Source organism: Osmerus mordax, chromosome 18 (assembly GCF_038355195.1).
Source record: "Osmerus mordax isolate fOsmMor3 chromosome 18, fOsmMor3.pri, whole genome shotgun sequence".
NCBI lineage: Eukaryota > Metazoa > Chordata > Actinopteri > Osmeriformes > Osmeridae > Osmerus > Osmerus mordax.
This window is the reverse complement of record NC_090067.1, coordinates 11,275,587-11,298,468: the sequence shown is the minus strand read 5'-3', so window position 1 is coordinate 11,298,468 and position 22,882 is coordinate 11,275,587. Positions and strand designations below refer to the sequence as shown.

General features: G+C 48.0%; 5 protein-coding genes across 6 annotated transcripts; 1 reads left to right on the top strand and 4 right to left on the bottom strand.

Annotated features, from left to right (window-relative positions):
• Window positions 1–183: 183 nt before the first annotated feature.
• On the bottom strand, window positions 184–3,301 carry btd (biotinidase). The gene is made up of 6 exons (XM_067256043.1): window positions 2,766–3,301; window positions 2,536–2,685; window positions 2,178–2,323; window positions 1,890–2,067; window positions 878–1,540; window positions 184–752 (listed from the first exon to the last, which is right to left on the bottom strand). Exons 1-6 carry the CDS (start codon window positions 2,994–2,996, stop codon window positions 480–482), a joined length of 1,641 nt encoding a protein of 546 aa, XP_067112144.1. The 5' UTR covers window positions 2,997–3,301; the 3' UTR covers window positions 184–479.
• Window positions 3,302–3,491: 190 nt separating this feature from the next.
• Window positions 3,492–7,796, bottom strand: sytl1 (synaptotagmin-like 1). Its single transcript, XM_067256044.1, has 14 exons — window positions 7,644–7,796; window positions 7,357–7,508; window positions 7,086–7,224; window positions 6,901–6,958; window positions 6,783–6,819; window positions 6,608–6,660; window positions 6,405–6,512; window positions 6,041–6,207; window positions 5,823–5,925; window positions 5,459–5,620; window positions 5,087–5,165; window positions 4,893–4,992; window positions 4,513–4,718; window positions 3,492–4,040 (listed from the first exon to the last, which is right to left on the bottom strand). The coding sequence occupies exons 1-14, from the start codon at window positions 7,763–7,765 to the stop codon at window positions 3,898–3,900; spliced, it is 1,629 nt and encodes a 542-aa protein (XP_067112145.1). The 5' UTR covers window positions 7,766–7,796; the 3' UTR covers window positions 3,492–3,897.
• Window positions 7,797–9,686: 1,890 nt separating this feature from the next.
• Window positions 9,687–12,277, bottom strand: cd164l2 (CD164 sialomucin-like 2). Its single transcript, XM_067256393.1, has 6 exons — window positions 12,151–12,277; window positions 11,326–11,412; window positions 11,004–11,081; window positions 10,855–10,890; window positions 10,593–10,752; window positions 9,687–10,148 (listed from the first exon to the last, which is right to left on the bottom strand). Exons 1-6 carry the CDS (start codon window positions 12,230–12,232, stop codon window positions 10,130–10,132), a joined length of 462 nt encoding a protein of 153 aa, XP_067112494.1. The 5' UTR covers window positions 12,233–12,277; the 3' UTR covers window positions 9,687–10,129.
• Window positions 12,278–15,283: 3,006 nt separating this feature from the next.
• On the top strand, window positions 15,284–16,273 carry gpr3 (G protein-coupled receptor 3). Its single transcript, XM_067256520.1, has one exon. The coding sequence runs from the start codon at window positions 15,284–15,286 to the stop codon at window positions 16,271–16,273; it is 990 nt and encodes a 329-aa protein (XP_067112621.1).
• A 621-nt stretch (window positions 16,274–16,894) lies between these two features.
• Window positions 16,895–22,766, bottom strand: wasf2 (WASP family member 2). Of its 2 annotated transcripts, XM_067256435.1 has the most exons (10): window positions 22,633–22,766; window positions 21,285–21,448; window positions 21,044–21,178; window positions 20,532–20,685; window positions 20,175–20,292; window positions 19,936–20,057; window positions 19,427–19,585; window positions 18,865–19,316; window positions 18,233–18,392; window positions 16,895–17,400 (listed from the first exon to the last, which is right to left on the bottom strand). In XM_067256435.1, the coding sequence occupies exons 2-10, from the start codon at window positions 21,415–21,417 to the stop codon at window positions 17,394–17,396; spliced, it is 1,440 nt and encodes a 479-aa protein (XP_067112536.1). In that variant the 5' UTR covers window positions 21,418–21,448; window positions 22,633–22,766; the 3' UTR covers window positions 16,895–17,393. The 2 variants fall into 2 exon arrangements, with proteins under 2 accessions (XP_067112536.1, XP_067112537.1); XM_067256436.1 differs by having other exon boundaries at window positions 16,895–18,392.
• Window positions 22,767–22,882: the final 116 nt, after the last annotated feature.

The following is a 22,882-nucleotide window of genomic DNA, read 5'->3' as shown; positions in this document are numbered from 1 at the left end:
CTAAATGCCAAAGGAAAACGTATGTTTTGTTTCTGCTAATGCCAAGTTATAAAACAGAATACTCTGCCTTTTAATCATACCTACAAAACAAGTGAAAGTTTGCTGAAGGATTTCTAAGAACTTGTTCACAAAGTGACGATAAGTAGACTTTTCTTGAATACTTATTTATTTCTGCAACACAGATAAATATTAAACAGAAATGTACAGCTTACCGTCTATTAGGGGTGGGAATCTTTTGGTACCTCACGATTCGATTCTTGGGGTCACGATTCGATAAAAAAATCAAATTGCGATATGCTTACATAAAAATTCTAATTAAAGTGAATCGATGTGAATCGTGGTTCATGTGAATAAATTTTTTCCCCCACCCCTAGTATTTAGTTCTGAATGAAATGAAATGAGGTTACTAATTACAATTTTTTAAGGGTTGTATGACACAGTATGAGCTGCAACCTATATATCTCCCCCCACACACACAATCACTCTCCATCCTGGTCATACATCCTGCCATAGAGACATGCGGTGACCAGTCCAGCTGTCGTCCCTGAGTGTCTCATCACGACTCGACCGTCCGCGCTTCTCTCGACCGCGTCCGGCCTCTCCAAGACCACCTGACTGACCACCACCGACGGATACACGTGCGGCGTACTGAAATTCCCTTCCAGCAGGAAGTCCATCTTGGTCTCCGCCTCTTCCACATCCTGTCCGCAGGAGCTTTGCACGGTCCCGGAGCAGCGGACTAAAGCACACACCTGTGGGTGGACAGGTCAGAAGAAACTAAAGTTAAAAAACTAAACACATCAAAACAAGAATACAGAATAGTGAACTTGCATCATATGAAGAGATTGATCTTCGGTCAGAGACTAGTTATCCCGACCTGCAGTGCGTAGCGTCCATTAACCACGTGTGTGCCAGCGAACGCCCCCAGTGCATAGAGCTCTGTACTGCCCTCCAGTGGAGACCTCCGGTACTGCAGACGGCAGCAGAAAGCCCCATCACACACAGTGAGCTCGCCCTGCGAGTCGGGTAAGAGTTTGAAGGCGAACTGGTCGTACATCATGGAGGAGTAGAAGAGGTTAGGGGGGAGAGGAGAGGAAGACGGCTCAGTCCTCTGACAGTCCTCTTCCTTCGGCAGGCAAAAAGAGTCTGTGCGACTTGAGGGCCAGAGACCGACGCCCCCCACCCCACCTGTGCCTTCCACCTCAGAGAGAGCCACCGATTCTGGGGGTGGCTCTGTCCCTCCATCGCCCAGACCTCCACGCTCCATCGCCCCTCTGTCCTCCAGCCACGCGGGGTCCAGCACCGGTAATCTGCCCACCAGCAGCTTCCCAGCCTCCAGCTCCCCTGCCCTGGCGTGGTGGTAGAGGGCAGTGTCGGGGCTGAATATGCCGCTGCCGGTCATGCCCAGTGGGTCACTGCGTATGTTGGCCCCCAGCACAGAAATGTTGGCACCCCGGCTGAAGGCCCACTGGAACTGCACTGCTGCCAGCAGGGGGAGCTGGTTCATCCACGCCGTGGGGTAGACGAGCTGCCGCACACCCTGGGAGGGGGACGAGGAGGAGGAGGGGGACGAGGAGGAGGGGGAGGAGGAGGAGGAGGAGGGGGAGGAGTACATTTACATGTATTCATTTAGCAGACGCTTTTATCCAAAGCGACTTCCAAGAGAGAGCTTTACAAAAGTACATAGGTCACTGATCATAACAACGAGATAGCCCCAAAAACATTGCGGGTAGCCAAAACATGAAGCATACATTGTGAAAAAACAAATAAGTGCCAATGGGAAGAACCATAAGAGCATGAGTAAGAGTGTGGGTGTGTGGGGGGAGAGAGGGGTGTGTGTGTGTGGGGGGGGGGGGGGGAGGTGGGGGTGCAGCCCAACGTTGACCTACCGTGTTCAGCAGGGCCACTGTGGGATCGTGGAACAGGATGTCGAAGCAGGTCAACACCCCAAACGTACCAGCGAAGGGCGTGTCGAAGGTGATGAGCTCTGAACTCGGCGGCTTGTCGAAGGCGTTCTCAAAGTACAGGTTGTACTTGTGGTAGCGAGCCACCAGAAGCCCATCCGACCTATGAAGGACCAGTGTAAACCCGGGTTCAAAACCTGAACTATCCTGCATGATGACTGTTTTGTTGCTGAACACGCTGCTTAAACTCAACAGGGGAAGTCTATAATGTACCTGAACACCACATCAGTGTTGAACTGCCAGCGTCCATCTAGAGGGCAGGTGAGGTCGGAGATCACGGAGCACGGCTGGAGGTTGGCCATGTTGGCCACCAGGAAGAGACGGTGACGTCGAGCCATGCAGCTCAGATGCTGGAGGACCTGAGAGAGCAGGGGTGGATGGACGTACAATTACCTTTACAATTACATTCGTTACTGTACTTAAGTAGATTTTTCTGGTATCAGTACTTCACCATTTTTCTGACAACCTATAATAAAACACTAATACAGAGTCTTTTTAAACATGAGCATCTGTACTTCTACTTGAATGAAGGATGGGTGTACTTTTGCCATCTCTGAGTGTGTGTATGCACCTCAGTGTGTGCATGCCGGCCTGGCTCGGTGCATGGGTTCCAGTTCTCTTTTTTGGGGTCGGGGATGGTCTCTAGGTAACCCGCTATGGATGAACGACTGAAGTTGAAACCATGGAGACCATCTTCGGGAAACACTATAATCTGAGCACCCTGAGAAAAGTAACGAGAACGAGATTATAACTTGCACGATAACTGCTGTTGTTGTTGTTTTTTCTACATATATAGCCTACCTTTCTGGCTGCCACAGCAGCTTGCACTTCATAAACGTCCAGATTCTTCTTCATGTGTTGGAGTGCAGCAGCTCGAGACAGCGGCACGTGCGGCTCTGGGTTTAGGTTCACAAGGTGCTCGTAGACAGCAGCTACGTATGAGCGACCGGAACCGTCCTCTGCCCCGACAAGCAAAATCAAACAGAGGCCTAGCGCAGCCACTACCGCCGCGAAAGGGGCTCTGGTGGACATAACCTTCGAACCGAAATGTGTTTGTTGTCTACAGTTATAGTTTAACCTGTTAAATTTGGTGTTTGCGCCGTTTCACCACCAGGGTCTACATACAGTTGAAGATACGAATATATTCCTACCGGCATGCAGTCCACTTTCACAATATTTTACACTGATTAGACACCCACATACTGGCTCGCAGGTAACATATTTAAGCTTCTATGTGTCAAAGTGTCAATCTTGAGAAACCGCTTGGTTGAAATGTTCTGTCGTCAACAAGGAGGATGGATGTGATTGGATGTTTCCGTGCCAGCCTGAATTCTGTCGAATTCCTTGTGTTAAAACAGTATAACCGCTAGATGGCCTCAGTTCTTCATGAAATTGTACAAAACACTTTTGTAAAATTAGTTGAAGTGACCTACATTGCACAATAATCTTGGCCCTGACCTAACTTCAGAGATGTGCATAGTTGATACAAAGAATATAAACACATTCTTGGTTTGACTACATTTAATTATAAATATACAATACTATTATGCTCCAAGTCAAACTGGTTGATTAATGTGGTCGTTTTGACATCAGGCTCTGATAGAAAACTCACAGATTACCTCATAGCATTACTAACTCCGACAGTTACAGTAGGCCTACCTTTGTGTTCCTTGACTGTCCTTACAGTAGACAGATCACTGCGACTTCAGCAAACAATCCAAAAAGTGTTTATTGACCGACGAGCTTTTGGTCAACAACTGCTGTACCCAAAGGCTATCTACATTCTAACCTAAGACACCCTAGCAAAACTCAAACTTTTTGTGTGTGTGTTTTTGTCAACTATATGTGTGTGATATCAGGCCATGCATCAACAGGCCTGGTCTTGTCAGATAAAGAGGTGTGATTTCAGATGGGTTGTCCTGTTGCGTTAGCATCACTCTGGTCGTTGTGTTAGGTTTGTTCTGATGGGTAGCGTGGCCTCCATCCAGTGGTTGGGGTTCTTGATCATGGAGGTCCATAACTTCCTCTCCTCCTCGGTGGAGTCCATCCAACACACTGCCTCTCCATAGCTCTGACCTGAAACACACACACAGACATAAGATGACTTGAGTGGGAACACAGTGTCTGAATGTGTGTGTGCACATGTGTGTGTTTGTGTGTGTGAGCCTGCGCGTGTGTGTGTTTGTGTGTGTGAGCCTGCGCGTGTGTGTGTTTGTGTGTGTGAGCCTGCGCGTGTGTGCGCACGTGTGTGTTTGTGTGTGTGAGCCTGCGCGTGTGTGTGTGTGTGCGCACGTGTGTGTGTGCCTAGCTCTGACCTGAAACACAAACAGGTAGTGTCTGAATGTGTGTGTGCACGTGTGTGTGTGTGTTTGTGTGTGTGAGCCTACGCGTGTGTGTGTGCGCACGTGTGTGTGTGTGAGCGTGTGTGTGAGCCTGCACGTGTGTGTGTGTGTGAGCCTGCGCGTGTGTGTGTGTGCGCACGTGTGTGTGTTTGTGTGTGTGAGCCTGCGCGTGTGTGTGTGTGCGCGCACGTGTGTGTGTGCCTCACCCGTCCCGAGGCTGAGTCTGACCCCTCCGAGCACGTGTGTCTTCAACCCGTCACGCTGCCAGACGATCAGCTCAGTGCACGCTTCTCTCAGGTCCGCCGACTGAAAGCCGTCATACACCATGGTGTGGTTGTATGTCGGGCTGATGGACCGCTTGACCACGCGTGTCTTCTGACCGCTCGACCGACTAGCGTCTGGCAGCACGTAGCTAAGGCGGAGTGACGGTAGAGTGTAAATAAACACTTTGAATTCAAACACAAATACTGTTGCGTCACCGTAGCGTATGAAAGCTGTGTCGTGTGGGTTCAGATCTGCTCAGATGACAGTGTGGAACCGCAACAGTAGAAAAACCTCAGGCTCTCGTCAAAACGAAGTGACTCACCTCTTGACGTAGGAGTCCACAGTGCCCCCTTTGGTGGACAGGAGACCCTGCGCCTCCCGCAGCCAAATATGCACTTCCCCCGTCAGCGGCATGCCACCATCTACACACACACACACCAGACAGAGATGAACAGTGTAGGGGCGGAACGTCGTCATAGAGACACAGCTCTGCTGGTGTGTGGGTGTTCAGCTAACCCTCAGATCCTGCTGGTGAGAACTTTATGGAGAGGAAGATGGTCCCTCGACTACTAAGTGAGTCTGGAGTCAACTGAACCTGAGAGAGAGAGAGAGCGAGAGAGAGAGAGAGAGAGAGAGAGGTAGAGGGAAAGGGAGAGAATAAAGGAAAGTGGAACGGGAAATCAAGAGAGAAAAGAGAAAGGAGATTAAGGTTACATAAGCATTAGTTAAAATTCATTGCATGTCTCTCTCCCTCTCACTTTACACTTGGGGAGTGTCACTCGGAGCCGTAACACAAGAGTGTGTGGCTATTATGTTTGCTCACATCAGCGTGATAGCCTGTATGTTTTGTGAGGGAGTGACAGTCCCGTGTGGGAGTATGGGCCTCACGCGTGGTTGAAGGTCTTGCCAGAGGGGTTGCGTGGAGGTCCAGTCCCAGTGGCCAAGGCTCAGCTCAACCTCCCCCAAAAACATGTTCCTCGCCATGGGGACAGCGTGCCACACAGACAGGTTCAGAGTGCGGCATCGGAGGTCTCCCACGCGCACCTTATACTGGGGAGCACAAACACTCGCATGATGTCAAGAACCCCGAGACAAGGAAATGATGTACGTGTGTGTGTGTGTGTCTCTCTCTCTCCAATGTGTCTCTGTAAATCAAGCTGGAAAAAAAGGCCCACAAAACATCAAAAGAATACAAACGGTTAGGGTTTGGGAAGACGAACGGGATTTTGTAAATTTTATTTATCAGACGTACTTTCAGAGTCTGGTTATAGACGGGGTTTAGTGTCTTCTTTCTCACTGAAGTTTTCTTCTTACTGTGGGATGACTTGTCAGGCAGAAGATAGGCCTTCACATACCTGCACACACAACAAAGCTTAACCCACAGAGGTCTAGAGCGCCACAAAGGATAATTCATATTTCCGTGTTGTGTACTCTGCTCTACGGTGCACACACACACACACACACACTTACGGGTCGGAGCGGTTCTTGCGTGCCGGGGCGAGGTCTTCACAGCAACAAACTTTGACCTTTAGCTCCTCCTTCTGCTTGTCGTACAGCAGTGAGAATAAGATCCGCCCCCTCACCTCCACAGCCCCAAACTCCCCGGAGGTAAACAGACTCATCATGCTGCCGTTCAGCTGCCAACCAACCAGAAACACACCGCAAGGGTTCACAACACCATCACTCCACCCCTAGGTCTCAGGTCAACATGTAGGAGATATAACTGGAGTGACAGTGTGTGGGAGTAGTGTGTGTGTATCCGCGAGTTCAGACATGTTGAGAAAGTGAGCGAGCAAGTGAGTTAGTGTGTGTGTGTGTGTTGGGGGAGTGTTACCATGTTGTTGGACTGCAGACTACTGACAGAGCTGCTGGGTCTTAGAGGGGTTGGATCAGCTTCAGTCACATCGCTGGATACAGAGTCTGTGTCCTCGTCAGAGTCTCCCTACCAACACACACCCACACACACACAGTACAACAACCCAATATAACAAGGCGAGAGGTGCATGTAGTGCTTTGTGAGTGTGTATCTGTGCATACCCATCTGTCTTCCTCTTTGTGGCCATTACGTCTGCTGGCATAATCTAGTGGAACTAGCAGGTCATCAGTTGAACAATAAGAGGGGTGGACATATCATTATAGTTAATTATACATATCATTATAAGACTTCAGTTATTATGGGGATTTTGATAAGTTATTAAGTCATTATAATCACGTTGTATATCTGTGGATGACGAGATGGTGTTACTATCCTGCAAAAAAGAAAGAAATTTCACCTAAAGCCTCTAAAAACATAAGATGTATCGCATCTACGAACACACACACCCTCTCACCTGTGTGTGCAGGTTCTTCGTTCTTGGCGCAGGTAGGGGAATAAGACTGGCCGGATCCCTGTAACACAGTTACTTATGAGCTGACAACAATTCTCCATATGCATTGCATAAACTTATGACCGAGAACCACAAACGCTATCCCCACGACAACAGCTATCCCCACGACAACAGCAACGAGCCCTTACTGTTCGATCACTTCCTCTTCCGTCTCTTCTGTGGCGTCCTCCCCTGGTCTCCCCTCTGCCCGAGGGGAGGGGGTGTTGCCAGGCTTACCGGGTCGGCCTTCCTCGTTTGCTTCGTTGAATATGTCACTCAGAGCCACATCTGGGGGGGGACACACGGTTGTCACGACAACGTCAACGCGTTAGACTCGCAATACCAAGCAAGACCGCGCGGACGCAGTGAACCGTGACGTCATCGACCACGTTCTAACTGACGGATTGGCGGGCGTCCGACCTTTCGTCTTGGACCTCCGGCGCCGGATGGAGGACTGCACCAGGTCGCAGCCCTGCTTGGTGTTGCGGTGGCGTTTGCTCCTCTCCTCACTGAACCACGCCCCCGACAGAGTCCGCAGAAGCGCAGGGTCCGCCTCTTTCTCACGGAGACTCCTGAGGGGGTTAGTTAGGGGTTTCAACCGAAGTGTAAAACCAGTAAGACTCACTGGCTTATGGTTAGGAGGAAATGCTTCTGGGGGGGGGATCAGTAGGATTATGCATCTAAAGGGTTAAATAATCACCTCTGACCTTACGCGCCCCTCCTCACGGCGACGAAGCTCGTCGTCTCGCAGCAACACTTCCAAGATGGCGGCCTGCTCAGCATCTGTCAGGTGACTCAGGTCCAGAGAGTCCTCGTCCCCTCCTTCCATCACTGACAGACTGACAGAGACACACACACTAACAAACACACAAGTAGAAACTACTTAGTTCTGTGTCAAGATCTCCTGGATAAGAAGAAACAATGCCTGTGTGTTTTAACAGCACCCAGGTGTCCTCCTTCCCCCTCTGGCCTACCGCGGCGCATGCGCTAACTGCTTCCGCTACTAATGTGGTTTTTGAGGTTTGTTTGGCAAACAGGATGTTTATCAATATCCGTGCTGAAAGAATATAACTACCTTTTTTTATACATAAAGCTCAGGCCCATACCTACAAGAAGATTTTTTTTTAAACTGCGATGTTGATCACAAAAGTTATAATTAAATGCAAAGGTGCAGCACAGCAGGTGCACCACACTTCATACAGTACACACACGCTGAAACAAACAGGTAGTCACAGCGAGAGAAGTGACACCTGGCGTGGAGTATTAAAGTTAAATGTCTATCTTAATGTTTTATATGTTGGATCATGTTTATTATAATGCTTCATCTTACCTTATTTAATCAATGCCCAGATTTTCATCCGCGTGTCGGTGTGCAAATATATGTCCGCAATCGGAGTTTGCTGTTACTTATCAGTTTGCTAAAGTTAGTATAGTCTGAGCCGCTAGCTGAACACGCCCCTACAGCAGGAGCGAAAACATGAACCGGAGTATCGTGTGAGGGGAACTCAGCCCACAAAATCAATACGGATGGAGTGCGGATTTAACAGCTCCTTATTTCTACATTCACTTAAGTCACACTGTTGGAGTCGCCAGCAATATAATTTGAGAAAAAAGGTAGACGGAAGAATAGAAGGAAATATAGAAAGAGTTGAGGGATAAAAGTCTTGTCTGTATTTAGCATTGTTTGATTTTGTCTGTCTGTCTGTGTGTGTGTGTGTGTGTGTGTGTGTGTGTGTGTGTGTGTGTGTGTGTGTGTGTGTGTTGTATGTGTGTTTTAACAAAGGAGAGGTTGATACAGACCGCACAGTAAGGCCAACACGGATGTACCAGATGGTTTGGTGGAGGAACTGTTAAGGAAACACCTGCTAAACACACACACACGTCACCCAAACATTTTTATTTACACACAGATAAACACACGAATAAACGATATAGACTCAAACTATATCATACAGTGGAACTATGCTCCTGAGATTGTAGCTTGTAGCTTACTGTTTTTGTGACTAGTAAATTGATGTCATCATTTGTTTGGATTGCACTAACTTCCTGTTGCTGATGAAATTACCACACAGACACATATTTACCGCACTCATCCTGCACGGAAATAATTAATAAGTATGACGAGTTATCTGCAAACTTTTGTATTGCTCATTATGGCAGTTCAGACAAAAATACTGACCAGAGAAATATGAGTTTGTATGCAGCTGAAGCACGCAGACACTTGAAGATGTCTGGGGTTGTGTTTGTGAGGACGTGTCTGGGCATGTTTGTACAGGCATCAGAGGGAGGAGGACAGATCTTCTCTATCTTCTTTGTCAGCGGAGTTGGAAGACAGCCACGCTGTCGCTGTGTGTGGGTTCTCTTTTATGCGCAGCCATTGGAGCTAGCCCTCCGGCTTGGCTGGTTCTGTTGTTGCTTGAACAGCCAGACAACCAAGCTCCCAGTGTCTCTGTCCCAGCCCTCCTGAACCCCTTCTGTGGCTTTTCTGACCCTGTCACACCTCCGTATGTACGGATCCATACATCAGCCTCTCTCTACTACGGTCTCACACCTCCCAGAATCGTGATGCTGACGTCACATGCATAGGATTGCGTGATTTTTTGGGCACTAGAACACGAGAAAACAAGAAACACTAGAACTTTCAGCAATATCTTTATTTTGATGCCATCACAGCAATACAGGACACACCAGAGACTTCCTGACTCAACGCAGCTAAACTGAGCTACAGTAATCTAACCTAAGAAACCTAGTTTTTAACTTAAATCAGGTTACATTCATATGAATCAGAATACAATGTGAACATCGACATGAAATCAGAACGAAAATATTCTACAACGTACGGAAGTATAAATTAATCATGGCAGAAATGAAACATATTAGATGTCATGATACAGAAAACCCACACAAACCTCAAACCAAGGTCAAGAGAATGTCTGTAGAATGTCAGTTTGTCTGTGAAACGCATGCTTGTCTGTTAGGACGTCAGTGTCTGATTATTTGTCGAAAGTCTGTCTGCATGTGTAATCTCACTGTAAGGACACACTGAAGCACATACTATACACACACAGTCGTGACAGCCGCCAGAACTAAAGCCTCTAATCTGATCGTGACAGCACGATGATTCTACTCTCTCCTCTTTTCCACTGTCATCCTCCATTCGCCTCCACCTCCCCTTGTCATCCCGTCTTCCTCCTTATGGCTGTGGCTGCTCTCTGTACAGAAGGAAACAGAGAGAATGTGAGTCATTGTGACTTACACAGATATAAAATAAATCAGAAGTGTCACATTGAGACTGATGACAACCGATGTGCAATGACGCCAAACTGCTGTGGATGGTACATATCTGCAACCAGTAGGGGTCACTGTTACACAGACATGCTGTTTGATTCACCCTGATAAACCACCGTTACGCAAGCAGCACATGCACAACAACACAGTCACAAACCAACACAAGTCACACACAAAGGACACAAGAGCACGTTCCTGTGCATTCACTCTTCACACCTCACACACACCTCTTCATACACACACCTCACACACACACACACACACACACACACACACACACACACACACACACACACACACACACACACACACACACACACACACACACACACACACACCTCTTCACACACAGATACACACACCCTTACATGGGATCGTAAGTGCTGTTGTCTTTGGATTTGAGGAAGCGCATGGCGAAGAAGCCTCCGGCCTGGAGACACAGCACCAGGATTATCCCTCCCACGAAGCTGGACATGTCGAACTTAGCCTGGGAGAACTCTGAGCCGGCAGGACTCTGGTCGTCTGAACCTGCGTGGAACAGCCTGCCTACATCATCTCGCAATAACAACTGGTCAAAAAGTTAGGAGTTTGAGAGAGTGGGTGGAGGTTTGTTTGGATGTCAGGGCTCACCGGAGTCATCTTTCCCTTCGGCTGCGTTCTCCACGACTGAGAACACACACACACGCACAAACACACACACAAACACACACACACAAAGTGTTTTAATAAATAAGCGATGAGAGACGATGTAGATTTGTGAATAATGTGGTGCTTCTCACCTGTGCACATGGCTGCATCGTTAGTCACATTACAGTTTGAAAAGTCAACATCGTCAGACACACACCCTGTGTCATTATCTGAGGGGGAGAGAGACACAGTTATATATACTTTCTTTAGATTATGTGTGACGTGTGTATGTGTGTAGCTCTCCTGGAATAATCAATTATTCACACATCAGGTAAAGACCAGAATGGCTTGTGTTACAGTACCAAAAGAGGATCAGATTTCTATCAGAGGTCAGTGTGAATGTGTGTGCATGTGTGTGTGTGCATGTGTGTGTGTGTGTGTGTGCGCATGTATGCGTGTGTGCGTGTGTGTCACCGCTATCGCAGTTCCTCCAGACACAGCCAGTTAAGTTCAGGGTGGAGTCCCCAACACATAGGTCACATGACTCAGCTTGAGAACAGTCTGAAGGAGAAACATTAATATCAATCAGACAGAGTGACTAACTGTGTAGATCACATATCTAACAGAATAATCAAATGAATGATTGGATGGGGTTTTAATCCTAACACACAGTTTTAAGATCCTTGTAGATCAAAGAGGAGAGGGGATGAGAGGGTGTGAAAGATAGGGAGTCAGGTGGCTGAGCGGTGAGGGAATCAGACTAGTAATTGTCCGTGCCAGTTCGATTCCCGGTCATGCCAACTTCACCCTACTTGCCTCGGGGGAATGTCCCTGTACTTACTGTAAGTCGCTCTGGATAAGAGCGTCTGCTAAATGACTAAATGTAAATGTAAAGATGAGAATCGAAATCCTCATCCAATCAAAGGGTTGTCAAATATCATTCTTAACCCTTGTGCTGCCTTCGGGTCACATGACCCAAAGGTTCATAACGAACCATCGTTGTGTTTACCCAATTCGACCCAATACAAAAACAAATAAAAATCATTTTCTTTTAACCTTCGCAATGTGGAGGGTCTGAGACAGCCCGACGGTTAAAAGAAAATGCTTCACTTTGTTTTTGTATGCGGTAAAGTTGTCACAATACGACGGTGGGTAACAATGACTGATGGGTCAGAATGACCCGAAGAGAACACAAGGGTTAATGTTTGAAACACCGATAGAAACACACACATTCCAGAAACACATCAGACTGACAAAACAACAACAACTGCAGAACAGACAAAACACGCACACACCTACCTGAAGACTGGGAGTGACAGGTGGTCACCATTGCAATAAGCAACAGTATGGGGCAGAGGGTCTTCAGTCCGAACCCTTGCATACTGCAAGCCAGCAACTGACCTTCAATGGACTACTGACCGACCCCTGGAGACTGACACAGTTAGACTGTAGCTACAGTCTCAACGCTCAGTCTTAAGAAAGATCCAATTCTTCTGGAGTTCACCAGGCCTCAGACAGCCAGTGTGTGTCAGTTCAATCGCTTTCGGTTGCTTCTCGTCCAAATTCTTCAGAGGTCGGTTCTGAGTCGTTTTTTTTCTTCAGTGTCTAGCAGATTAGTCTGAGCTAGGGAGGAAGGAGGACAGTTCTTTGTGTTTCAAAGGTGAAGGAATTGGAGGAGGAGGAGAGAGGGGAAGAGGAGAGGACTGGTGTGAGTTAGAGGCATGAAGAGACAGGGGAGACAGTTTGTAACATGAAGCCTGCTCTAGCTAGTTACCCGGCAACCACTTTGCCCAGCTCTGCCCTCCTGAAACACACACCACTAACGAGACAGAATGACACCTGTTCACCCCAGCGTTCATACAGAGAAAGACACACAATCACATCAAGACAGGTACACCCATGCACATCAACGCACACCCACATGTTGGCACCTGTATCTTTTCAACATGAACATGTAGGCCTGACCCAGAAGGGAGTGAGAGTTGCAGTGAGATGAACATGTATAGGAACATATAAGTCCATCTACAAAACCAAGCAAGGGAATGAGAACACTCCTGTTGCACATTTAAAGAGTTGGGTATTTTGCCATGAATATTATAATGTAACTGTATACTTTCGCAGTTAAGCCAGCTTCTCTAATTAATTTACGTTACTCATTATTTACGTTAGCCTACTCGTTCATGAATGATCTGCAAACGGATGTGTAGACAATTAATTGCAATCAATGGATGTGTACATAGTTAGTCAGGTGTCAGGTGGCTGAGCGGTGAGGGAATCGGGCTAGTAATCCGAAGGTTGCCAGTTCGATTCCCGGTCATGCCAACTGATGTTGTGTCCTTGGGCAAGGCACTTCACCCTACTTGCCTCGGGGGAATGTCCCTGTACTTACTGTAAGTCGCTCTGGATAAGAGCGTCTGCTAAATGACTAAAATGTACATGTAAATTAATGTAACGGTATGGACTCATCCACACATGCCCACCTCAATTCAAACAGTGTAATATTACTGAGATACTATCACCACATACTCCTAAACACGTTTTTTTTACAACAGCTCGTGCTGCAGTGTAGGAGGCGAGGAGGGTTTGTGACAAGGTTAGATAACCGCGAGAAATACCGCAGTCCTCCGACCTCTATAAACAGCTGGCAAATGCTACATAAGGCCAAAATTGTTTACATATCGATCAGCCAAATTTCACATTGGATCAGATTCTCTGTGACGTCGCTTCAGATTGATGATATCTTTGTTATCCATTATTCTACCGGCAAGAACCGGAAGGTGATGTCCTTATATGGGTGCATCAGGACGAGATTCCCTCTCTCTATGCGCATTGGTATATGACCACTTACGACAGCCCAGCCTATCGCCTACGCGCACCGTTTAGACCGGGGAAACCGTGAGTTCCCGCTAGCCGGTGGCGTAGGCTCCGTAAAATTGATGTCAGCATACATTGAGGTGACACGATTTCTTTTGAACATGAATTATTCAACTAGTTTGCTTGGTCTCAGGTGTTTATTAAGTTCATCAGTAATTTGCCTGCTCAAATTATATGTGATGGTCTGACAAGAATGTGCCACTAGGCTTCTAGACAACAGAGTGCAGACAACCTTTTATGCAAACCTGGATTTTGTAAACAATGAACAGCCAAATGAACACATCACATTCTGTCAGGAAAGCAGCATTGTCTCACATAATGTTACAGTATGGCTACGATTTCAGCACCTTGGACAGCGAGACGTGGCATTAGCCCTACTCCAAATTCAGTCATTTTTTTTACTCTCTAACTTTAGAAATTTTCCATTCATGATTGGGCCCTGTCCTCGGAAAGGGGGGGGGGACGTCCGATGAATACCAAATATAATTTACTGGAAAACTGGCGCGAATGAGCCGCAGTGGGAGGGGCTGTAAGATGCCGCATTTTTCTGAATGAAATTACTCGCGACCCCCCCTACTCGTGCATTTCTATCTAAGCTCCCCATTGGTTGAATCTCTAGTCACTGACGTCAGCTAGAGTCTAGTGAATGCACCCGAGCGCTGAAGATCCAGTCTCCATTCTTGCACGATAGGCATCGACGGTGAGGAGTCGCAGCCAGACAACAGGGACTGATATCTAATGGGGACAGTGAAACAAGACTGTTTGAGATACTGGGACTCTTGTCAAGACTTCAGAAACAGCCGAACACCATATTTACTTATTTCTATCTCTGGATAGTGCCTCAACGGAACTGATACATTGGATTCCAAGTGTACATTGAGGTAAGATACCTTATCCATCGTGCGTGCTTTTGCTTGTGGGACAGTATGTGTGTGTGTGTATCTTAAGTGCGTGTGTGCCTGTCGTGGTCTCTTTGGTGCAGTGGAGCTGCATATCTCTTACACAACACCCCTCACGCACAAGGGTATCCCCATACTGTGGGATGCGAGGTGATGAGTAATTGCCTGTTGACGTGTCGACCGGAGGGGGCGCGCGATCCCTTATCTAGCCTCATGTTATTTATTCATTCGAAACCGGCATTTCTGATGCGATGATAGCTGTGGTTCCTGAGCGGGCAGAGAGTAAAGTAGTGCACAGAGTTAAAGATATTTTTAACAGTAGCAGAAAGGACCCAGTATTTAAATAACCAGAAACAACCAGACTAAATATTTTTTTTATTGACATTTGTGTGGTTAAGAGACCCGACCTCTTTCCAAAATATACCCACCTGGACTATAGTTTACTGATGCAGAGATATTTAATGGTTGCTTTACCAGCTGAGCCCAAGTCCTGTAACCCAGACAACTGTTTCAGAGCCTCAGCCTCATCTCTGCATGTGGAAACTAGAGGTCCTCTTCAACCACAAGGGGTGGTGAGTGATTGTAGTGGGAAACATGGTCTTACAGTGCTAACCTATTCTTCCTTGTCTCTCTTCTCCTCAGATTCCTGTGAAAGTCCAATGATGATCCTGAATGCCTCTGAAGTGGAGTGGGAGGAGTTCTCCGGCGCGTCCCCTCTCCATTTTCTGGACCAATCAGATCCACCATTGACCCCTGAAGCCCCTCCTCTCAGCGTTTGGGGCGTGGCCTTGTGTGTTTCCGGAACTGTCATCGCTGCTGAGAATGCCGTGGTCGTGACAATAATTTTAGCCAATCCCTCTCTACGAGCTCCCGTCTTCCTGCTGCTTGCCAGTCTCGGATTGGCTGATCTCCTGGCAGGTGTGGCCTTAATCCTACACTTCCTCTTCCTCTTTTGCGTGGAGCCTAGTGATTGGTCAGAATTGCTGATCTCAGGACTGCTGGTGACATCATTGACCGCCTCCCTGTGCAGTCTGATGGGCGTGGCTCTGGACCGATACCTGTCTCTAAGCTACGCCCTCACCTATGGCTCTGGCCAATCACGGCGCTGTGCTGCCGTCTTGCTGGGTCTAGTTTGGGTGGGGGCATGTATCATAGGGGCGGGGCCAGCCCTAGGGTGGCATTGCCTTGATGACCCCACTTCCTGCTCCATTGCCCGACCCCTAACCCGGACATACTTATCTCTGCTGTGTGGAGGTTTCCTGGTGGTCGTCGTGGTAACCTTACACCTATACGCCGGGATCTGCCGCGTCGCTAGGAGACACGCCCACGCCATCGCGACCCAGCGGCACTTCCTGCCCCAGCACCAATCATACGCAAGCAAACACAGCGGTGGGCGGGGCTTCTCCAGGCTGGCCGTGATTCTGGGCGTGTTCGTCGGGTGTTGGATGCCCTTTTCCCTCTACGGGTTGCTAGGCGACGCGTCCAGCCCCCCCCTCTACACATACGCCACCCTGGTGCCGGCGGCCGGAAGCTCCCTGCTGAACCCGCTGCTGTACAGCCTGAGGAACAGAGACATTCGCAAGGTGCTTGTCCACTCCTGCTGCCCTCACAGACCCTCCCAGCAGGCGTATCAGCCCACGGACGTATAAGGAGCTGGGCAAGCCTTTCGACAAAGCACCAGGACTATACCACCAGACATTGTAGTATGCACAACCATAGACACGATCACATGCCACTTGCACACATGTCCATCAGATGGAATCTCATCTGAGCTTCAAAAGCAATCAGAAAGTTTTGATCTGTCCAGCCGGCCGGCGGACATCTTGAAACGGTTGACCGTCATTCACAGGGGTCCAATACACTGTTTCATCATCTCGTGCCTCATTCTCAATCAACTGGAACTCAGACATAGAGATCCTATATATCTACATCCAAATATCTATGGATTAAATTAACTGCACTTTATCGTGATGATGATGGAGGGAGGTTATGCAGAGAGGAGCTCAAACACTGATACTTTAATGTTTTCTTGTGTCGTTACTGTGTCAGAGCCAAATGCCAATTGAAAATACTTGAATTCTTCTAAAAACACAGTGTTTGTTTATTCGCATCGAAAGGCACTTTGATTGTGAGTTCTTGTTGCACAATGTTGTTTTTTTTATTTATAAATGAATTCATGTTTTGTAATGACAATTAAAAAAAAACATTTTGTATGGAAGGTGAAGTGAGTTGTTCCATTTACCCTCACGGCACACACAGACACAAGCAACTTCATTGTGTTTGATCTTTATTGTACTAATTATCATTTAGAAAGGACACAGGAGAGGCACATCATTGGATAGGTACACACTTTTAACAGCTGATACAACCAAGGCAAACTTTGGATTTAAAATAAAAGGACACTGCAAGAATAATTACTCCTTAAGACACAGTTCGTTTGGCCCACCGATGACTGTTTGCTATTTGGTAAAGGTTAGTTGATCTCAGACCTGTGATTTGGTAAAGGTTAGTTGATCTCAGACCTGTGATTTGGTAAAGGTTAGTTGATCTCAGACCTGTGATTTGGTAAAGGTTAGCTGATCTCAGATCTGTGATTTAAGGCAACTTTGGCCCAAAGCTATGCAAGAAACAAAAGGCACTTAAGAAGGGGAGGGGCTTTGGCATCACAGGGACCAGCTCATTGGCTAGGGCGTATAATGGCTGCCAGGGGACGTAGACGTTCTGAACGATTGGCCATTCTGAATGTAGCCCCGCTGTGGAATGAGTCCCTCAGTGACTAAGGCAACAGTTCCCATGACAACCATTTTTTTTTTTTTTAAGGAAGGAAGGAAAGAGGAAAATGAAAGTGTAAGCTCTTGGTCTTAAACAGATTGCAGTATTAAATAGATAATACAGATCATGATCAATAACACCATCTTCAGTAAATGTATTTTGTACATGATGTGTGTGTGCACAAGCATGTTTTGTATGAATCTATATCAATACATGGAACTGCATTTACATCTGCATTTTTACTCTGCAAATAATAATATTAGGGATTGTGTGTATATGTGTGTACATGCTTGTATGAGCTCCCTCACTCTCAGTGAAATAAGCTCATGATATGAAAAATTGTACAGTAGCATATGACTAACCACTAGCATTTCTAAGTGAATGTGATGTCACCCAGAAGTAACTGAACAATTCATACAGGCACCCACACACACACACACACACACATATATATATATAAACATTATTAACATACACACACATCCTATGTAAATTCATGCATGCCCCATCTTGACTGTGCATCGGTCCCAGGTAAGGTCTGGAAACGCTAATGAAATACAATAAAGAACAGCACTCGCTCCTGTCTTTAGGCCTCTACACTAAAATTGACATCTCAGACAAATGGAATCAAATCGTCTAGGGCCTGTGATTGGTTGGGAAAGTAGGGAGAGACACACACACACTAAACTCACACATAACCTTTGGCCTCTACTCCATAACTCCCTGGAAACAACAGCGCAACAAGTTGGGGGGGGGGGGATGTTTTTCTTTGTGAATGAGGTGGAGGAAGACTATGGTGGCGGTGAAGAAGAAAAAGAAGTGGAAGTAGTGCTCACTCGGACCACTCGTCATCGTCGAACTCCGAGGAGTCGTCCTCGCTGTCGCTGCACTCCACGGCGATGCGGCGGGACAAGATGGCCGCCACGTCATTGCCCCCGTCGTTGTTGCCTCTCTTTTCCTGCTCGCGCTGCTCCTCCACCTTACGGAGGTTGAAGCCTGAGGGAGAGACAGCGAGGGTGGGTTATGGGCTGTGTGTGTGTACGCTTGCGTGTGTTACAGTGTGTTCACTGTCAGAGGAACTCCGCAGACTGACTGACGCACACCTAGACATGCAACACGGAAGTGTGTGCACTTCCCAGTCATAAACATGATTGGAGGAGCTACTGATATTATCCTCTGCCACTACTACATTTACATTTACATTTAGTCATTTAGCAGACGCTCTTATCCAGAGCGACTTACAGTAAGTACAGGGACATTCCCCCGAGGCAAGTAGGGTGAAGTACCTTGCCCAAGGACACAACGTCAGTTGGCATGACCGGGAATCGAACTGGCAACCTTCGGATTACTAGCCCGACTCCCTCACCGCTCAGCCAACTGACTCCCATGCTCGTTAAGTGTGGCAGGTTCATATATATATGCGTGCTGTCCGTCTATGGCCTTGCCATTAACGGCGAGTGACTCCTACCTTGTCGGATGGCCTGGAGCAGGTCACTGCGACCGCCTTCAGGCTCTTCCTCGGCTTTGGGGACGGCAGAGCCAATGGAGGCAGGAGTGCGTGCAGGGGGCCCCGAAGAGGGAGGAGGGGGACCTGGGGGGGGCGGGGGAGGAGGTGGAGGTGGGGGGCCGCCACCTTGGGGCAGAGAGGGAGGAGGAGGGGGTGAGCCCATGGAGGGAAGGGGTGGAGGGGCAGGGGGGGAGGGGTAGGAAGAGGAGATGGGAGGGGGGGAGGGAGGGGAGTCAAAGAAAGGGGGAGGGGGCGGGGCTCCGAAGCCAGAGGGAGGTGGAGGAGGAGGGGCAGGGGGAGGGGCGAGGTTGGGCCGGGAGCCAGCAAGAGACGATGCCATGGGAGGGGCCGGCGGTGGGTGGGTGGGGCTTAGCAAGCTGCCACGCTTCTGGGTTGACGCTGCGTCAGAATACCTGCCAATGAGAGTCGTCCAGGTCAACAACAGAAACCCTGACTCAGCACACTGCAACTCAAGAATGTCTTCACAGGTGTACATCGAGCGATCTAGACCCAGTGTCCTTACCCTGTGTCGGGCGGTGGGGGGGGCAGGAAGTCGTCCGGAGCAGGGGGAGGGAGGGGGGAGCCTGGCTCGAAGGCGTAGGAGCCCGTGCTCAATTCCAGACAGTCAGAATTAAAGTCCTCTCCAGACCCTATACTGCCGTTCAGGCCCTCCTGAGAGTTCCTACACACGGGGAATCAAAACCCATCCCAGGACACCCATGTAATTTCCCTTTCCTACATTTAGTCATTTAGCAGACGCTCTTATCCAGAGCGACTTACAGTAAGTACAGGGACATTCCCCCGAGGCAAGTAGGGTGAAGTGCCTTGCCCAAGGACACAACGTCATTTGGCACGGCCGGGAATCGAACTGGCAACCTTCAGATTTCTAGCCCAATTCCGTAACCGCTCAGCCATCTGACTCCCACTTTCCTGCCCAGCTCCCTCTCCCTCTGTATGTTCTGGAGCTCCCTCTCCCTCTGTATGTTCTGGAGCTCCCTCTCCCTCTGCATGTTTCTCTTTTCATCCACTCACCCCAGGTCGTGTTTAGGCACCACAAACTCCTCCCCCATCTTGCGGCGTTCCCACTCGTCCTTCCTGGTTTTGATCTTCCGTGGGTTCAGGGTCCGGGGGTTCAGGTTGTCCTTCTTCTCCTTCTGCTCAGGGACGGACGGGCAAAGAGAGTCACCCGAGGTCCTCTGTGTTTGCGTTTGTGTGTGTTTGTGGGTGTGTTTGTGTATGTCTGTGTGTTTGTGTGTGTGCATGTGTGTTACCCTGTGCTTGCGTCTCTCCTTCATGATGTCTTTGGTGTCCTGCAGCATCTTCTCCTTCCACAGTTCGAAGAAGTAGGAGGAGTCTGTGTAGAACTTCAGAGCCTCCTTCCCATCGTCTCTGTGAGGGACAGTCACACATCAGAGAGGCTGTGTGTGTGTTCAGGGAGAGTGTGTGTGTTTTTATGTGTTCAAAGAATGTGTGTATGCAGTGTGTGTATGTGTTCAGAGACGGACAGTGTGAGTGTACAGACAGTGAGTGTGTGTGTGCTCACAGAGTGAGTGAGTGAGTGTACAGACTATACAGTATGTGTGTTCAGAGGGAATGTGTGTGTGTGAAGTATGTGTGCGTGTTCTTACCTGTACTGGCTGAGTATGTTGAGAGGTGGGGGCTCGTTGCAGGTCAGGTAGGTTTCCTGTATGGGCATGGGCAGGGACGTCCTGATGAACAGCTGCTGGTCCTGCATGAGGTTACTGCGGAAGGCCTTCCTGGTGGTGATGGCCTGCAGGGACACTGGAGACAGAGGGAGGGAGAGAGACACAGAGAGAGAGAGAGACACAGAGAGAGAGAGAGACACAGAGAGAGAGAGAGACACAGAGAGAGAGAGACACAGGAGAGAGAGAGAGAGAGAGACACACAGAGAGAGGAGAGAGAGAGCGGAGAGAGGAGAGGGGGGAGAAAGAGGGGAGAGAGGGAGACATACACACACAGAGAGAGAGTCAGACCTCCAGGATATTGATGTACACCAGCACGACTAAAGAACGATTCAATGCATATTGCCTCGCTTACCATCTGTTTATCAATTATGGCTGGATACTGCTGTTGGTGAGAAACATCTGTATGTGTGTGTGTGTGTGTGGGGCTGGCTCACCCTCTTCCTCTTTTGGGTCCAGCTGTGTGACTTTAACCTGCAGGCGGTCCACTCTCTCCCCCAGCGTGTTGACTCGGAGGGCGAACGCCCCGGCCTGGACAAACAGCTCGCCAAACACGTCCTCTGCATATTTACCTACACATTCGAACACGGATTATAACTACAGACGAACCAATACACTCTAACACACAGCACACCACACATGGCAACAGACAATCCCATTCTATACACACACACTTACTAAGACTGCCGAGTTGTCGGATGATGTTGGCAAGGCTGATGTTGGTCACACATTCCAGCTCACTGCGGATGGTGTTGGGGAGAGTCTGGCGACACACATGACGCGGCTCGATGTTCCTCGTCACCAGAGGCATGATGGGACAGGAGGGGACTGGGGACGTGTCCCTGTGGGGTGGGGGGTGGGGGGTGGGGTGGAGACACGTTGAACACCCGCCATAATAGGCAAATGTGACGTGGCACTGAATGTAACCACTTCAAGAAAGTGGTTGTTTTGGCGGAAAATGGACAAAAATAAACGTGTCTTGATGAAGTAAACATGTTTTGCAGACTCCTTTTGTTCCACTCCACTGAAATTCCACGGTTCTAGCCTCTAATTCAGAAGACATTGAGTGTTACAGGCAACTGCCCTTATGTCACACCCAGACAGACAGGCTGGAAAAACACAAGGACAGACTAAGCTAAAGCAGAACCAAAACCAGTTCCATTACCCTTAGGCCAACGTCCCCTCACGTCAATGAGTTAGTGTGAATGAGAAGTAAATATTAAAAATGTATGTCATATCTTTACTGTTGCTAGACCAATTTAGACACATTGTTACTACTTTGAGGACTTTTAAGAAAAGGTTTGTAGGGATCGGAAACGAACCACACCGACTTCCTATTTCCAGCCGTTGGTAGCGTTCCGCAGCCAGATGAGGGCGCCTCAAGGAAAACTCCCATTCCAACTTTAGCACATAGGCGTAGTGGCTGGATAATGATCTCTTTCAGAAAACAAAAACTGCCTATTGATCCGATTCACATTACCATGAGCGCTAAAAAGATTATGCATCTGCCTTGCAGACTTGATAAAATGAAATCCAAGTCTTTGACGTGCATTAGGGGACAGGGTACTTAGAAGAGTGTATTTTTGAGAAATGGTACGTTGTAAACTCCTCCAGAAATGTCACTAAAATGCATGCCACAGTCAGTGAACCACGACGCTTCGCTACATTTTACTATATTGCCTACATTGTTTTGAAAGAGTAGTAGACTAAGCAAAAGACTGAGAACAATGTTTGTAGTGGCGCTTTTTCAGTTTTGTGGATACTTTCTCATATTCTCTCAAAGTAAAGGTCATGGTGAATTTATTTAAATATCTTTTTGAAACTAATGTGGCTAAAGTAGTTTACATTTTCAACACATTTCGAGTAACACTGGCTGACATAAAACTTCGGCTCAGGGCCTTGTCATATCAGCAAGAACAGGAAGTGAGATGAAAGCGCCTCTCCTTATGGCTGAAAATCGGGCGGATAAAAATATACTAGTCCAAGACTAGAAAAAAAGCACAGAGATTGAAATTGATTAACCTACCGTCACAACTGTCAAGACAACCGTCCGTTAATCCAGTTTCGTTGTTATGTTGTCTCTAGTTTCCGAAGACTCCGTGTAGAAACAGAGCAATTACTGTAAACGGAGTGTCTGGGCAGAACGCTGACAAGTTCCAGTTGGTTAACTTCTGATTGGTCGAGACTTTTGCATTCAATACGTCTATTGGCTTATCTTCACGTCAATTCACATCTGAGGGAGAGGACACTGGTATTTAGACGTAAAGCACGTAACT

Excerpts from the sequence above, each read along its gene's own strand:
- btd (XM_067256043.1), bottom strand. The coding sequence starts at position 2,996 with ATGTCCACCAGAGCCCCTTTCGCGGCGGTAGTGGCTGCGCTAGGCCTC. Across the intron at positions 2,686-2,765 it reads CTGCTGTGGCAGCCAGAAAG|GGTGCTCAGATTATAGTGTT; the intron begins GTAGGCTATATA and ends TACTTTTCTCAG. Across the intron at positions 2,068-2,177 it reads AACACTGATGTGGTGTTCAG|GTCGGATGGGCTTCTGGTGG; the intron begins GTACATTATAGA and ends GGTCCTTCATAG.
- sytl1 (XM_067256044.1), bottom strand. The coding sequence starts at position 7,765 with ATGGAAGGAGGGGACGAGGACTCTCTGGACCTGAGTCACCTGACAGAT. Across the intron at positions 6,820-6,900 it reads CGAAGAACCTGCACACACAG|GATAGTAACACCATCTCGTC; the intron begins GTGAGAGGGTGT and ends TCTTTTTTGCAG. Across the intron at positions 6,513-6,607 it reads ACAAAGAGGAAGACAGATGG|GGAGACTCTGACGAGGACAC; the intron begins GTATGCACAGAT and ends GTGTGTTGGTAG.
- cd164l2 (XM_067256393.1), bottom strand. The coding sequence starts at position 12,232 with ATGCAAGGGTTCGGACTGAAGACCCTCTGCCCCATACTGTTGCTTATT. Across the intron at positions 11,082-11,325 it reads CTGGAGGAACTGCGATAGCG|ATAATGACACAGGGTGTGTG; the intron begins GTGACACACACG and ends TCTCCCCCTCAG. Across the intron at positions 10,753-10,854 it reads CGAAGGGAAAGATGACTCCG|GTTCAGACGACCAGAGTCCT; the intron begins GTGAGCCCTGAC and ends TGTTCCACGCAG.
- gpr3 (XM_067256520.1), top strand. The coding sequence starts at position 15,284 with ATGATGATCCTGAATGCCTCTGAAGTGGAGTGGGAGGAGTTCTCCGGC.
- wasf2 (XM_067256435.1), bottom strand. The coding sequence starts at position 21,417 with ATGCCTCTGGTGACGAGGAACATCGAGCCGCGTCATGTGTGTCGCCAG. Across the intron at positions 21,179-21,284 it reads CCGACAACTCGGCAGTCTTA|GTAAATATGCAGAGGACGTG; the intron begins GTAAGTGTGTGT and ends TCGAATGTGTAG. Across the intron at positions 20,058-20,174 it reads AGGAGAGACGCAAGCACAGG|AAGGAGAAGAAGGACAACCT; the intron begins GTAACACACATG and ends GTCCCTGAGCAG.